The sequence below is a fragment of the Schistocerca nitens genome, chromosome 7 (assembly GCF_023898315.1).
Source record: "Schistocerca nitens isolate TAMUIC-IGC-003100 chromosome 7, iqSchNite1.1, whole genome shotgun sequence".
Classification (NCBI taxonomy): Eukaryota; Metazoa; Arthropoda; class Insecta; order Orthoptera; family Acrididae; genus Schistocerca; species Schistocerca nitens.
Window position 1 is genome coordinate 109,262,688 of NC_064620.1, and position 15,355 is coordinate 109,278,042.

General features: G+C 42.3%; 1 protein-coding gene across 1 annotated transcript in view; it reads right to left on the reverse strand.

The window, feature by feature from the left end:
• Positions 1–15,355, reverse strand: part of LOC126195052 (dipeptidase 1-like) — a 699,024-nt gene that overhangs the window by 384,136 nt on the left and 299,533 nt on the right. The window contains exon 7 of the mRNA XM_049933499.1: positions 484–634. Within this exon, the coding sequence (XP_049789456.1) occupies positions 484–634 (151 nt within the window). The remainder of the gene's footprint in view (positions 1–483; positions 635–15,355) is intronic.

Genomic DNA, 15,355 nt, shown 5'->3' on the forward strand with positions numbered 1-15,355 from the left:
TCACTGACAGTGACGACACGCGGGTCCGTCGAATACTACGGGACCGCGGCCGATTTAAAGGCTACCACCTAGCAAGCGTGGTGTCTGGCGGTGACACCACACTTTCTATAGCTTTTATCACTGTAAACTGAACCGAGATGTTACAACCTTGAACTTCCATGTGCTCAGGTGTGGGTCCATTGCAACAAAAGTGAGAAAAGTAACTTCGATGTCTCCATCTGTGCGAATTCTAAGGCACCTTTGTTGCCTTGAGTTGGAACATCCTATTTCGTGAAGTTTGAGAACAAGTCGAGAAAACACCCATCGGGATGATGGGTTCTTCTCTCTACAGAATCCCTCTGCGTGGTTAGGATTACGCCTAATTTCAATCCCAGTAATGGAAAATCAATGGTGATGCACTTTTTAATCAAAGACTACCTTTACCGTGCAGAGCGTTGCACAGCACACCAAGGCTGAGCAGAGTGGGAGAGACGCGCTACTCACCAAGGGGTGTGGCAGGTGTGCGTGAGGGTGAGGCAGCGCACGCCCAGCTGGTACATGGCGCGCAGCACGCCCAGGCTGGCGCCCAGGCTGTGGCCGCCCTCCACCGACAGCAGGCTGGCTATGCGGCCCACGGCGTGCGCCTGCTCCACGCCTGCAACACGGCACCGTCTCGTCAACACATCAAGACTTCCTGAAGAGGACAAGGTGTGAGCCGCGGGTTATCACATGCTACACTACAGAAACGTAATACACTCAAATGGTTCAAATGGCTCTGAGCACTATGGGACTTAACATCTATGGTCATCAGTCCCCTAGAACTTAGAACTACTTAAACCTAACTAACCTTAGGACAGCACACAACACCCAGCCATCACGAGGCAGAGAAAATCCCTGACCCCGCCGGGAATCGAACCCGGGAACCCGGGCGTGGGAAGCGAGAACGCTACCGCACGACCAAGAGATGCGGGCTCGTAATACACTACAGGCCACTAAAATTGCTACGCCACGAAGATGACGTGCTACAGACGCGAAATTTAACCGACAGGAAGAACATGCTGTGATATGCAAATGATTAGCTTTTCAGAGCATTCGCACAAGGTTGGCGCCGGTGGCGACACCTACAACGTGCTGATATGGGCAAAGTTTCTAACCGATTTCTCATACACAAACATCAGTTGACCGGCGTTGCCTGGTGAAACGTTGTTGTGGTGCGTCGTGTAAGGAGGAGAAATGCGTACCATCACGTTTCCGACTTTGTGGTAGTGTTGTCTCCGGGAAAACTGAATTAAATGTTTGACGAACTGAGACTATATATTTACCGCCAACATGAACAATTGTTAGACTAAAAACACACGTTCTCCAATGGTTAGCATTTAACAGTGACAAAAACGAAACAAACGAACAAAGGAACTAAAATTACACGTTCACGTCAACACGTAACGACACACCCCAGCGATACAACTGACGCTGGCTGAAATAAACGACACAGTGGAATGCTGGGAGGGTCCACTTGAAGGGAAGTAACCCAGGCAGGCGAACAATCATACGGCACGCGCGGCTACGGCACTGCTGAGAGACCTTTTGAACACCCCGTATAATGATATGAGTGTCCATACAGACAATGTGAGTAAATAAACTGACTAAGAACTAATAAAGTTCATACTGGGAAGAATTTCTTCTATTGCTGCTGCCACCAATAATAATAATAACAATAATAATAATAATAATAATTACAGTAACGTCGGTGACAAATAGGAAGTGATTTAGAAATGTACAAAACAGATGTTTTCTGATCTAGCGGGTTCTGGAGTAAGAAAATTTAAGGATACTGCACCAGGTTAGAATACTGGGAAATAAGGAAGATCTGGTTGTAATTAAGGATGTACAGGGGTAACGAGAGTACACAGGACAATGGTAGTCATCATTGTTGCCTTAGTAAATTGTCATTAACTGTATTCTGACGAGTGAGATGTTATTCAGTTCTCTATGAAGTCGGAGTTTATTCGACAGTCGTGTTACTGCTACTGAGAAGGACTTTGAGAAGGTCGTTGAACGATGGAGTGGAACAAAAAGGATTCTGCTCTGATGTAAATAGACGATTCTATCGTGTTTTTCACACAAGAGCGTTAGGATCGACGAGAGATATGAGGGACAGTGTTCATTGATGAAACAGTAGGGAAGGCAGGCGGTATGGAAATTTGTTCAAATATTCAAATGTGTGTGAAATCTTATGGGACTTAACTGTTAAGGTCATCAGTCCCTAAGCTTACACACTACTTAACCGAAATTATGCTAAGTACAAACACACACATACCCATGCCCGAGGGAGGACTCGAACCTCCGCCGGGACCAGCTGCACAGTCCATGACTGCAGCGCCTCAGACCGCCCGGCTAATCCCGTGCGGCTATGGAAATTTCTGCGCTTGTCTGCACGCTGCCAGGGTAGCTATGCATATGATGGCGAGATATGATCAAAGAGTTCAACATCACAGATACGACGAATCATAAGGAGTTCCAAGCGCCGTTAGCTATTCTGAAAAAGATCTTCCAGGATAACATCGTTGTAGTCAATAATGAGAAATTTAACTACAAGTTTCTATGGCAGGTCGTCATAGCATTTCAGAAATTGTTGTCGACGAAGACACTTATCTAAATCGTCAATGAATTATCTTTCGCTGTTTGCTTCTTATTCTTTGTAGCTGATGTCCAAATCGCGCCCCATTGGTGTGGCGCGCTCCTTCCGTAATTTCACACCTCCGACTTGCTTCAGTTCTTGTGGTCAACTTCTAGGTTCCGTGTTCCGTCGCACTTCCTTCAATACTGTCAGCCCTTTCTCCTTCTTACTGTTAGTAAAATTAATGACATTCACCGCGCGGTAACCTTCCTTGCTTTCTCAGCGACGTAACGAGGCACTCTATTTTGAATTAGAACTTGGCTGTGCCTAGTCCAGCCTCGGACGAGTACATGGTTTGCCTTGGCCTGTAATAGGTGTGGAAACTGCTGGCGTGTTGACACCAGTAACGTGGAATTGGACCGCCACGTGGTGTATTCCGTACAAACAACGACGCGCTTTGCGCCTTGGTCGAGAAGGTGAGAACCGCGTGCACATTCCAATAAGGGAACGCGCGGCGCTTAATTCTACCCAGACACGCGCGGAATGGAACGTGGAGCGCGCGTCCGCCTGCCAAATGGATTGCAGATCAAGGATATCGGAAGCGGACGAAAACAGGGCCCCTGAGAATGCCAAGCTCGCCGTATATCGCAGTGGCTGGAGGGAGGTATTCCGCTGCAGCTAACTGTCGAGCGGTCCATTTGCATTACTTGTGACGAAGCAGCGGGGCTCCGTCCAGCCTTACCGCCAACATACGCTGGAGGTATTACACTACTGGCCATTAAAATTGCTACACCACGAGGATGACGTGCTGCAGACGCGAAATTTAACCGACAGGAAGAAGATGCTGTAATATGCAAATGATTAGCTTTTCAGAGTATTCACACAAGGTTGGCGCCGGTGGCGACACCTACAACGTGCTGACAAGAGGAAAGTTTCCAACCGATTTCTCATACACAAACAGCAGGTGACCGGCGTTGCCTGGTAAAACGTTATTGTGATGCCTCGTGTAAGGAGGAGAAGTGCGTACCATAACGTTTCCGACGTTGATAAAGGTCGGATTGTAGCCTATCGCGACTGCGGTTTATCGTATCGCGACATTGCTGCTCGCGTTGGTCGATATACAATGACTGTTAGCAGAATATTCAATCTATGTGTTCAGGAGGGTAATACGGAACGCCGTGCTGGATCCCAACGGCCTCGTATCACTAGCAGTCGAGATAACAGGCCAATAATATTGTTTATTTCCAAAAGATCATATTTTAATCAATTTCATTTTATCTACATTCACTTCTGGTTCACATTACACAGATAAAATGGTATCTTTTCATACGCACAATGGTTACATTCTAATCAACTTTATTAGGCAGTATTGTAGAAGGTCTTTATATTTGTAGCAATACAATCCTCATTTCAGCCCAGCTCTCTCAATATCTTATAGACGTGATTAGTATACACAAAGAACCGAGCAGTTCTGAAAAATTTTGTTTTGTTTTATAAATCGATGAACCTACATCAAATATATCTGGAGCTCATATTAAAAATATGTTAACTAATAACTGAATTACGATCAGTAAGATGGTCAATTTAATGGGTAATCTGAAAATGTCGTAACAGGCGATGGCCCCGACAAAGCTACCTCATCTGAATGTGTGGAATGTCTGGCGGTTATTGGTTTCTAGGTAAGAAACACGACATGTGGCACTGGTGTTAACTGTTTAGCTTTAAGTGGGTTCGTGTGACATATTTCTGATGTTAATAGCACTGATTTTATCATGTTGCATAATGATCCAGTATCTGATTGCGCATGGTTTTTCTTCCACGTGATAAAATAAAGTATTCAATGAAGATTTTATACACATACTATACTTTACTTTTCTCGTTGGCCGATGACGTTGAAAACATGTAGACCGGTAGCAATTACATGGTCCAGACACGGTAATCTGGCCACCGCCTAATAGGTCGATTTTTTTTTCTACCATGTACAAACTCTACGCATTGACTGATGAGAGGATACAAAAAAGGTCTAATGAACTTATGTCCGGAAATTCTTGGTTTCCATGCCAGAGACCATTTATTCAATCACACTTTGTTTCAGAGACTGCGGTCTAATACGCGCTGTACCATACAGCCACAGTTACAGCCTGCATCTAGAGGATGTCCTAGCTCCCTCTTCTGTGATAGTAATTGGTAATGTTGTGTCCGATTCACATCTCTTACTGTCACACCGTGTAGTGGATGTGATACAGCGTTGTACATAATGGTTTCGTATTCGAATCTGGAGCTTGACGATATGGTGTAGAGGAAAGGCAGATGGAAACGGTCGGTGGGCAGCAAGGTTGTATCAGGAGACCTATCCCTGCCAACAACAACCACAGCATCCAATATTTGCAACAGTGTTTTGCCGTTTGTCTAAGAAAGGTAGTTTCAGAAAGCAGGAAATCATGAAGAACGTACCCAAAATGTTCGGACACCAGACTTGGAGGGAAATGTGAGTCTTACTGTGGAAGGCGACCGCCGTGTCAGTACCAGGCAGTTGTCCCGCCGGTACAGGTTAAGGCAGACGACCGTGTGGAACATTTTACATGACGCCTGCAACTACCCTGATCACTTACAGAGTGTGCAGCGCTTACCAGTGACAGACATTTCACATCGGTAGCAGTTTTCTCATTGGTTTCTTCACCAGGCAGCCACGATCGCGGGATTTGTGTCATTCATTCTGTTCATAGATGAGGCCACCTTTACACGGAGGCAATTGTGGTTCACCATGGGTTGTAGATGACAGGGGTGAACGATTGCTGCGAGGACGAGTACGGGTGAATAGACGTGTAACTATTGAGGAACTGACCACCCACATGAACCAAAGAGCGAGCAACAGTGTCTCCTCAACGACCGTTCAGCGAATGTTGCTGCATATGGGCCTCCGCTGCAAGCATCTTCAACTTTCATACTGTAACGTCTTGTAATAAACAAAGATAATATATTATGTAATAATTAAAATATTAGATGTGTCATATTGTGTCATTATGTAAAATTATGTATTATTTTCTTTATTTTTTATTTTTGAGAACGTCTGTGTCGGCGAGTAATAAGACCGACACAGAAGATAAATGTTGTACAAAGATCACCAAATGAATTTGTATATAAGGCATGATGTAAAGCAATGTCTTTGTCTTCTTAATCTGAAAGCTGTGAGAGAAAGATCTCCTGTTATTGTCGTAGAGAGCGCGAAGGTAGCATTCTTTTGTCGAGATTGTGAATTGGACGCCATTGCGCGTGAATGTACACAGGTCTGTAATTATTAAGATATTTAAATGTTTAAATAGAGTTGTTTAAATGAAAACTTGTATTACTTAAATGTTAAAGTGTGCCTGCCTATTATCCCATCCTGTTAAGATATTTTTCAGCCATATAAAAATATTATCTGTGGAGCTGAGCTGTGTGGAGAAAGAAGAGCCGCTGCCGCGGCGTATTTAAACGACTTACAATATAGTCGAGTATACCGCAAGGAAGCGGTAAAATAATAGTAAAAAACAATATTATTTCTTTTAGCTCCCAGGCTGGCAGTGAAGATCAGCAGATTTTATGATGTGTTGCAGGTTGACGCGGGCTGCTGATAGGATATAATTTTCAGTGCAAATAATTTTATGTACCTAAAGAATCTGATAGGAAACTTGCTGTGCTCCGTTCTGACCACGGCTAAATTTTATAGTGAATACGTAATTTTCTTTAATGAGAGTCTCATGTTCTTGGGCTAGCCGTGGTATTAAATAGCATTTTAGTAAGAAATAAAATCCACTGCAAACTTGTATTTGTGAACGATCGTACGAACTGTAACATCAGTGATCATAGGACATTAATTTCAACTTTGAATAATTACGAAGTAGGAAAGATATATTGATACTTAGCATGAGTTGCAGTTACTAAAAAATCGTTCTTTAAATTGTAGGCCAGATTCAGAACAATAATACTTCCATCATTTTATTTTGCTAAAAAAGGTAACGATGATAAAGCAATTAAAAGCACAGCATTGTTAAAAGAATTTCACGTCACTCTTTCCATATATGCGTTGTTACGCCAATAATAATTAAAAATAATTAAATAAACCAGAAGGAGCAAAAACAATTTTTATAAAAGCAACAATTAACGAAAGGGCAGTCGGCAACAGATATAGTTTTTTTTTTCAGAGAGACGTGAAACTGGCGCCCAAAAACGCGGGGCCCGAATTTGCAGTGGCCACAATTATAAAATTTTATGTATTTTCTTTCAGTGTCTATTGTTATGTAGGTGTATATGTATATGTATTTAGTGTTAAATGTATGTATATCATGATCTATGCTATGTATTAATGAATGTTCAAACACTCTTACATGACAAAACGTACTACTGCAAGCGAGTTTGAGAAGACGATCCTGATTGTACTGAGAAGCTCTAACGACTACGTAATCCGGGGGCAGCCGGACCCCGAGATAATAGAAACTAAAGGTAAGACTACAGTGTAGTTGTCCTGTTTGTAGAAGTTGAGCTCCAGTGAAGTAATCTCATATCGCTAGTGGGGTGCATACTGTACGTAGTTTGATGTTAGTATTTGTGACAGGACAAAGTTGATGTAGATAGTAATTTTTAGTGTGCAGTGTAGTGTATATAAAGTGATGTATTTTGTGTGCAAGGGGAAAAACTGTTAGATTTTGTGTTTTAGTAAGCAATTTAGGAATATGGTTAAGTTGCGTAGTCAACGTCCAAGCAATATGGATACTGAAGAACAACAATTAGCTAGTGAAGGAAATGTGGAACAGGGTGCCTCAAGTAGTACTAGTATTCTCTTTGAAGATATAACTGGCGAAAATGTGGGGGCAGGGCCACAGGAAGTAGTGCCACCGCCTACTAGTCATCAAGTTGATGTAGATAAAGAAATTGTACCACCACCAGAAAAGCAGGAACCAGAGAGTGGTAATCTGCCTGGTGGGTATTCAATTCAGACTATATTAGAGCGTGTGCTAGATTACCAGGCAAAATTTGCGCAACAGCAAGTTGAGCGAGATCGCCGGCAAGCTGAGCGAGATCGTAAGCTAGCAGAAAATTTACTTGCCCAGCAAGCCGAGCGAGATCGCCAGCAAGCCGAGCGGGACCAGCAACTTGTGCAATCGTTAGAAAATATGAAAAAAGAGATAGCAGATATGAAAAAGAATTACGAGTCGATACCTAAGGCCGTGCAGGAGCTGACTGAACAGGTCACCCACCTGCAAGTAGCAAACACTAACATGGTAGATGAAATAGGTGTCTTAGCCAACAGAGTAGAAAAGCTAGAAATAGATTCCACACAGCTTGTAGAGCAGAAGTGGAATGAACAGGCAAATAAAATTGAAACAGAATTTAACTCATGGCTAGAAGTGAAGGAGACTGAGATTGACACGAATATTAATTCTAAAGTAGAAGCAGCAATAGCAAATAGAGATTCAGAATCGTTCAGTACCGCCGTAAATAGTCAGGTACAGAACGATGTGCAAACCATTAAACAAATACTCAGTGAGGATATTCCGCAGTGGCAAGTGAATGTTAACAAACGGATATCCGATCTGGAGAAGGGTTTAGCACAAAGCAGGAAACAAGTGGAACAGGAACCTCTGTCGCCAACAGCCCATGGTTTTGGCAACGCACAAACTTATATGCGATACAACAATGGGGAATCTGTAGTCGATAATGCGAAGAGCTGTAGCTTCGGTTCGGAGCACACAGCATATGTCCCAGCAGCGAACCCATGTAGTTCAAAAATATTAGTGGAAGAAAGTTTAATTAAAAATAGACAATTTCAAACATTTACTACTGAAAGGAAATCAGTACACCCAGTGGTATTTATAAAAAGCTTTAAAAATATCTTACCCAGTGTATGGAACGAAACACAGAAAATACAATACGTAATGTCGTACATTCAAGGTGACGCAGCACTGTGGGCTACAGAAGTAGCAGACAGCTGCAAGACATACGAACAGTTTGAAAGGGCATTTTTATCGAAATATTGGTCGCCGTGTATACAAGAGCGACTAAGAAAAGAGGTATATAATCCCGAACCGTACTCACCCCGTCTTGGGAATTTGAGGCGGTACTTTGAAAAATATATAAACAAAACACGCTACTGGGACGAGCCTATATCACCGAGAGACATAATAAGACTACTCAAATCCCATTTACCAATTCAGATCAAGGAGAAGTTAATACATGTACCAGAAAGCGACATGGAAAACTTCCTGTCGGTCCTAGATTCCATAGATTTGATACAGGAAGATGTAAAATCGGCGTGCGACCATTTGCGGAATAATGGGTCGGGATGTAATCACGACAGAAACAGTAGTGCACAGAACCACAACCATAGAAATGGTGGGGGTGGTAGCAAGCGACAAGAACAATCGCAAAATGGTAGTAACGGTAGAGGCCAAAACGGGTATGGACAACCAAATTATAACAAAAAGCGTCGATTTGACGACAGATACGAATCCGGAATGTCAGGGACCAACCGCTGGAAAAATGCGCGAGGTCAGTGGCAGAGTAATTATAATGATAGTAATCGAAATTGGCAACAGAATCAGTGTAGAAGCCCAGAGCGACAGGCTAGTGACCGGTATGACAACAATAGACCACCACCGCAAAACGCGCCTATTGCGCAGCCGTGGCGGCCTACAAATCAGAACGTACATATAGTGGAGGTCGCGGACAATAGCCGTCCAAGTACCTCCCAAGTAACTAATCCAACAAACTAGAATCGGCCTCGATATGCTCTCCATCGACGGCCGAGGGATGGAGTGAGAGCAACTCGAGTAATAACAGTAATAGACCTGGGATACGCATGCTGCGATACAACGAAGGTGTCAGTATGGATAAAGATCTGCTGAACGAATCGCACGAATGTAAGAAGGATAATAACGAAAATGTGCAAGCTATTATTGAAGCTAGAATCAATGATGTTGCAGTAAACATAATTATCGACACAGGTGCCTCAGTAAGTGTGATGAGTATGGAGCTATTTAAAGCACTGGGAAAGGGACATAGTATTCCAACCTTCCCGGTTAATAATTGTAAGGTGTCTGGAGCCATTAGTGCACAGAGCCAATCAGTTAAGTACCAGGTGCAGGTGGAGATTTATAAGGAGGGCGAAGCCATAGTGAGCTCGTTCCTCGGGGTTAAAGGATTGAAGGTGGCCTGCATTCTGGGAGTAGATTTTCTCCGTGAGAGGGACGCATTGATCGACCTCTCCGTGGGGAAACTAAGCATAATTAATAGGGGTAGAAGGATTGAATTATCTATGATGAAATCGAAGGAGGTACTTGTGCCGTGCTGTAATCGAATCGATATCAAAGGTAGGAACCCTTGGGTACTACACATCGATGATTTTTCACATGCAACAGACCTCTATTACCCGAACTTAGAGGATCAAAATTTCGAAACAAATGTTGAGGCATTTCAGACTAAAGTGCACGAATCGGAAGGTTTAAATGATACGCAAAAGCAACAGTTGACGCAGCTGCTATCGGAATATACTATGGTATTTACCGACCGTCCAGGAATAGTCAAAGGGTACCACTATCACATAGAGGTGATACCCCATAATACATACTGTCGCGCAACCTACTCCATCCCTTGGTCGAGGAGGGAATTAGTAGCTATTTGTTAGCACATCCCCATACGGGGAAGATCAAAGGATTATATCCACGTAAAGACGTGAAGTTATTTATTCAGTGACACATAATATATAAAGAGTAATAGGTGTAAAAAGATTTTAATTGTGTTTTAGAATATAAGTGTGTTAGTATTTAGAAAGAAATTTGTGTGTAATGAAGTTGGGAGGAAGTGGAACCAGAAAGTGAGCAATAGCTTACACAGGACAGATTTTGTTTACAGACAATTAGTCATTAAGATATTATGTGCTTATTAAAAAATGAACAATTTTCTTGTTGTATAAAGGATTAATTTCTTGAACCATTTTCTATGTGTAGTGTGTAAGTGCAATCAATGATGCAATCTTATAGAGTAAGGGAATTGCTGTAATTGTATTAGGATAAGAAACCCTGAGAGAGAGAGTCTTTACTAGCCAGACATTGACTTTGCAATATGCAACAATGATGTAATGTGATGTTGGCTGCCAGTAGTGATTTGAGAACGACACTGGAGCAGAACCTAATTAAAAACGAGCCCGTTCCGTGGAAACTCCGTTCTGTATGTAGCAATGCTTCAATTGAAGCCTGTGTACTTGGTACACGACCTTGAATATTCATTACGCGATACGCGAGTTAAGTCAGACAATGCAGAACCTACACTGTAGTCATATAGGAAAAATCATTAAAAATAATGTTATTGCTAAACGAAGTATTTATTGAACAATATGCCCGAGTCAAGCTGTCATGCACATGGTAAAATCTGTTTGATAGATGGGTGATAATCAGGCAAGCTACACAAAAAAAAAAAAAAAAAAAATATGTATTAAAAAAAAAAAAAATTCACACACCGTTAAAAAAAAAATTTACAAAAGGGCCAAATACGCCTAGCAACAATATGAAGAGTATGTTGTGATAAAGTGAAAACAAATAAATGCTATGTAAATCAGAGTGACTATGCAAGGAACAGTTAAAAGGTGTTAAAAAATAAACTGTGTGCATAAACACTTAAGGACAGGACGGAATATTGTGTGTAGTAGGGACAGAAAATGACTGTTGTATCTGCACCAATATATACGTCGATAAATCTAGTGTTGAGTGATAGACTGTCCTAGTGCAGCGCTCAACGAACAATAGACAGTGTATAAAAACAGTAGTTATTGATCCGTACGGAGACGATTTACACAAACATCGCTCAACGGAGACATGTAGTATGAGTGTAACGAACCATTTTCGCGTGTTGAAAGACGCTCTGGCAGTGCATCAACCGTGGAAGTGAGTGAAAACGTGTAGTACAATGTGCGTGTGACGAACTCTGAATACCAGTGTCACGATGCCACAAAAAACCTGTTATCATGCCAAAACATCCTGTGCATACCAGTGAAGCGACGGCTTACTGAACAATAAACGCTTTTAACAAATTGCCTCTTCTTCCACAGCTAGTAATCTGTGTCCTTAAAGACAGTACACCGTTGTGGAATGTTTGTTTCATGCGCCACGACGGGGAGCCATGCGGAGAAGCAGAGACGAGTGCCGTGCCGCCATCCAGCCGGTTGCGGTAAACCACTGCCACTCGCCGACAACAGCGAATGGTTCAGCGCGGTTCGCGACTGCTTGGGCGCCACGCTAGCACGACCTCACTGTTATTGAGAGCCGGTCGTCGAACCCAGCGGCCGTCGGTACGCGGCGTTCCAGACGACGCTACTCAACAATTGCTTCGCGCCGCCAGCTCCATACCACATTGTTGTCATTCAAATGAACTATTAACTATATGTATAATGTGCTAACATGAATGGTGTTTAATGGACACGCAATGACGGGATAAACATTTTTTTTGTTGTTATCCAACACGAACTCACAATATTCATGGATTTAGTGATGTATCGATCTAATATGTTTGCGTCATGTTAATGAAAGATACTCGCACGAATGCTAGACATTTTAAACCAACTGTCGCGAGTAAGTGCAAAGACGGTTCATTATACTATTGTAAAAATGTGTAATAAGTGACTTTCATAACAATCCAGAATACAAGTAGTATATTGATAACAAAGAGACTAAAAGTGTAGCATGCTATCACAAATAGCCTTTGTTATATGTGGACATTGAATAGAGTCTAAACTTTTCGTGAGATGACCATGGCTCCGGCGCAGTTTTCCCAGGTTTTCTGATCGCACGTAGCCCGAATGGGGGAGCCAAATAAATGTAATGACCCTGGGACTAGGTTGACGGTCACCTCGCAAAGTGTAAGAACAGTATACGAAGTGTAATTAAACCTACAGTGTAAAAGAACTGAGTAGTGTAAAGTGAATGTTCCAACCAAAGTAATAAACCATAAACAAGACAGACGTTAGTGGCAGCATATTGCCGAACATTTTCATCGTTAGTCAAATGCTGCCAGGGGGCAGTGTAACGTCTTGTAATAAACAAAGATAATATATTATGTAATAATTAAAATATTAGATGTGTCATATTGTGTCATTATGTAAAATTATGTATTATTTTCTTTATTTTTTATTTTTGAGAACGTCTGTGTCGGCGAGTAATAAGACCGACACAGAAGATAAATGTTGTACAAAGATCACCAAATGAATTTGTATATAAGGCATGATGTAAAGCAATGTCTTTGTCTTCTTAATCTGAAAGCTGTGAGAGAAAGATCTCCTGTTATTGTCGTAGAGAGCGCGAAGGTAGCATTCTTTTGTCGAGATTGTGAATTGGACGCCATTGCGCGTGAATGTACACAGGTCTGTAATTATTAAGATATTTAAATGTTTAAATAGAGTTGTTTAAATGAAAACTTGTATTACTTAAATGTTAAAGTGTGCCTGCCTATTATCCCATCCTGTTAAGATATTTTTCAGCCATATAAAAATATTATCTGTGGAGCTGAGCTGTGTGGAGAAAGAAGAGCCGCTGCCGCGGCGTATTTAAACGACTTACAATATAGTCGAGTATACCGCAAGGAAGCGGTAAAATAATAGTAAAAAACAATATTATTTCTTTTAGCTCCCAGGCTGGCAGTGAAGATCAGCAGATTTTATGATGTGTTGCAGGTTGACGCGGGCTGCTGATAGGATATAATTTTCAGTGCAAATAATTTTATGTACCTAAAGAATCTGATAGGAAACTTGCTGTGCTCCGTTCTGACCACGGCTAAATTTTATAGTGAATACGTAATTTTCTTTAATGAGAGTCTCATGTTCTTGGGCTAGCCGTGGTATGAAATAGCATTTTAGTAAGAAATAAAATCCACTGCAAACTTGTATTTGTGAACGATCGTACGAACTGTAACATCAGTGATCATAGGACATTAATTTCAACTTTGAATAATTACGAAGTAGGAAAGATATATTGATACTTAGCATGAGTTGCAGTTACTAAAAAATCGTTCTTTAAATTGTAGGCCAGATTCAGAACAATAATACTTCCATCATTTTATTTTGCTAAAAAAGGTAACGATGATAAAGCAATTAAAAGCACAGCATTGTTAAAAGAATTTCACGTCACTCTTTCCATATATGCGTTGTTACGCCAATAATAATTAAAAATAATTAAATAAACCAGAAGGAGCAAAAACAATTTTTATAAAAGCAACAATTAACGAAAGGGCAGTCGGCAACAGATATAGTTTTTTTTTTCAGAGAGACGTGAAAATACCTGTCATCGGCGGGGTAGTATGGACAATCCCCATGACATAGTGACAGCGATTCTTCAGCATCAGAACAGCCAGAAAGTGTCAGCCGGGATAATTGGTGACCATATTTTGGAACCAGGCTTCCTTCGGCGTTTCTTGCAGGTGACTTTGCCTTCCCTGCTGGAAGAAGTTCATTGATGATTCGAAGGGTTATGTGGCTGCTACATGATCGTTAACTTCCGGACGCTTCTCAATCGTGTATTCGTGGTCGATGGATGGTACGAGTGTTCCTGTTGCATGGCCTGCTCGTTCACCGGATCTCAACCCGTGTGATTTCTGGTTAATAAGGCAATCTCCAAAGTATCGTGTATGCAGAGCCCATTCCAGATGGAGCAGCGTATTCATGCTGCCTTTGACACTGTTCGGATGCAGCGTGGCCGATGTGAACTGTGAGACAGAACATGCTACAACGCAAACACGCATGCGTTTGGGCACATGGGAATCATTTTTAACAGGTACTAAACCTTTGGCTGCACGGTACAGCGCGCATTAGACCGCAGCCTCTGTAACGAAGTATGATTGTTTAAGTGGTCTCTAGCATGGAAACCGTGTATTACCGGACATAAATTTATTAGACCTCTTTTGTTCCGTGTCCTCTCATCGATCAGTCACTAGAGATTGTACACGATGGAAGAAAATCACCCTGCATTGGACGTCGACGTGCAACAACCACTCACTGAGGGCAAGTGGCACCACTAACAATGGAGGTTATATGAACCATGTTGGAGAGATGCGGAAAAGACGGCAGTCGTTGTGGTAATGCGGAAACGGAGCTATTTATGTAATCCTTTTCAGGACAAGGGTGGAAGCGTTTCCTAAACGGCTAAGTTTGTAAATTACTCGCGTGGCACCACTGTTAAAGTACACCGAACGTGCAAAAATGGCGCTATCCACAATCGACGCCGAGGCAGTTGAGGTACACAATGGGCCGTAGATGACAGGGGTGAACGATTTCTGCGAGGGCAAGTACGGGTGAATAGACGTGTAACTATTGAGGAACTGACCGCCCACATGAACCAAAGAGCGCCCAACAGTGTCTCCTCAACGACCGTTCAGCGAATGTTGCTGCATATGGGCCTCCGATGCATGCATCTTCAACTTTATTAACAGTCATCTGTGGGGTAGTATGGAGAATCCCCATGATATAGTGACAGTGAATCATGAGCATCAGAACAGGCAGAATGTGTGAGCCGGGATAATTGGTTACTATATTTTGGAACCAGCCTTCCTTCGACTTTTTTTGCAGGTGACTTTGCCTCCCCTGTTGGAAGAAGTTGCATTGATGATTCGAAGAGTTTTGTGGCTGCTACATGATCGCGCTACTGCCCGTTTTGCCGTTAACTTCCGGACGCATCTCAACCGTGTCTTCCTGGTCGGTGGATGGGAAGAGGAGTCCTGCTGGATGGCCTGCTCACCGGA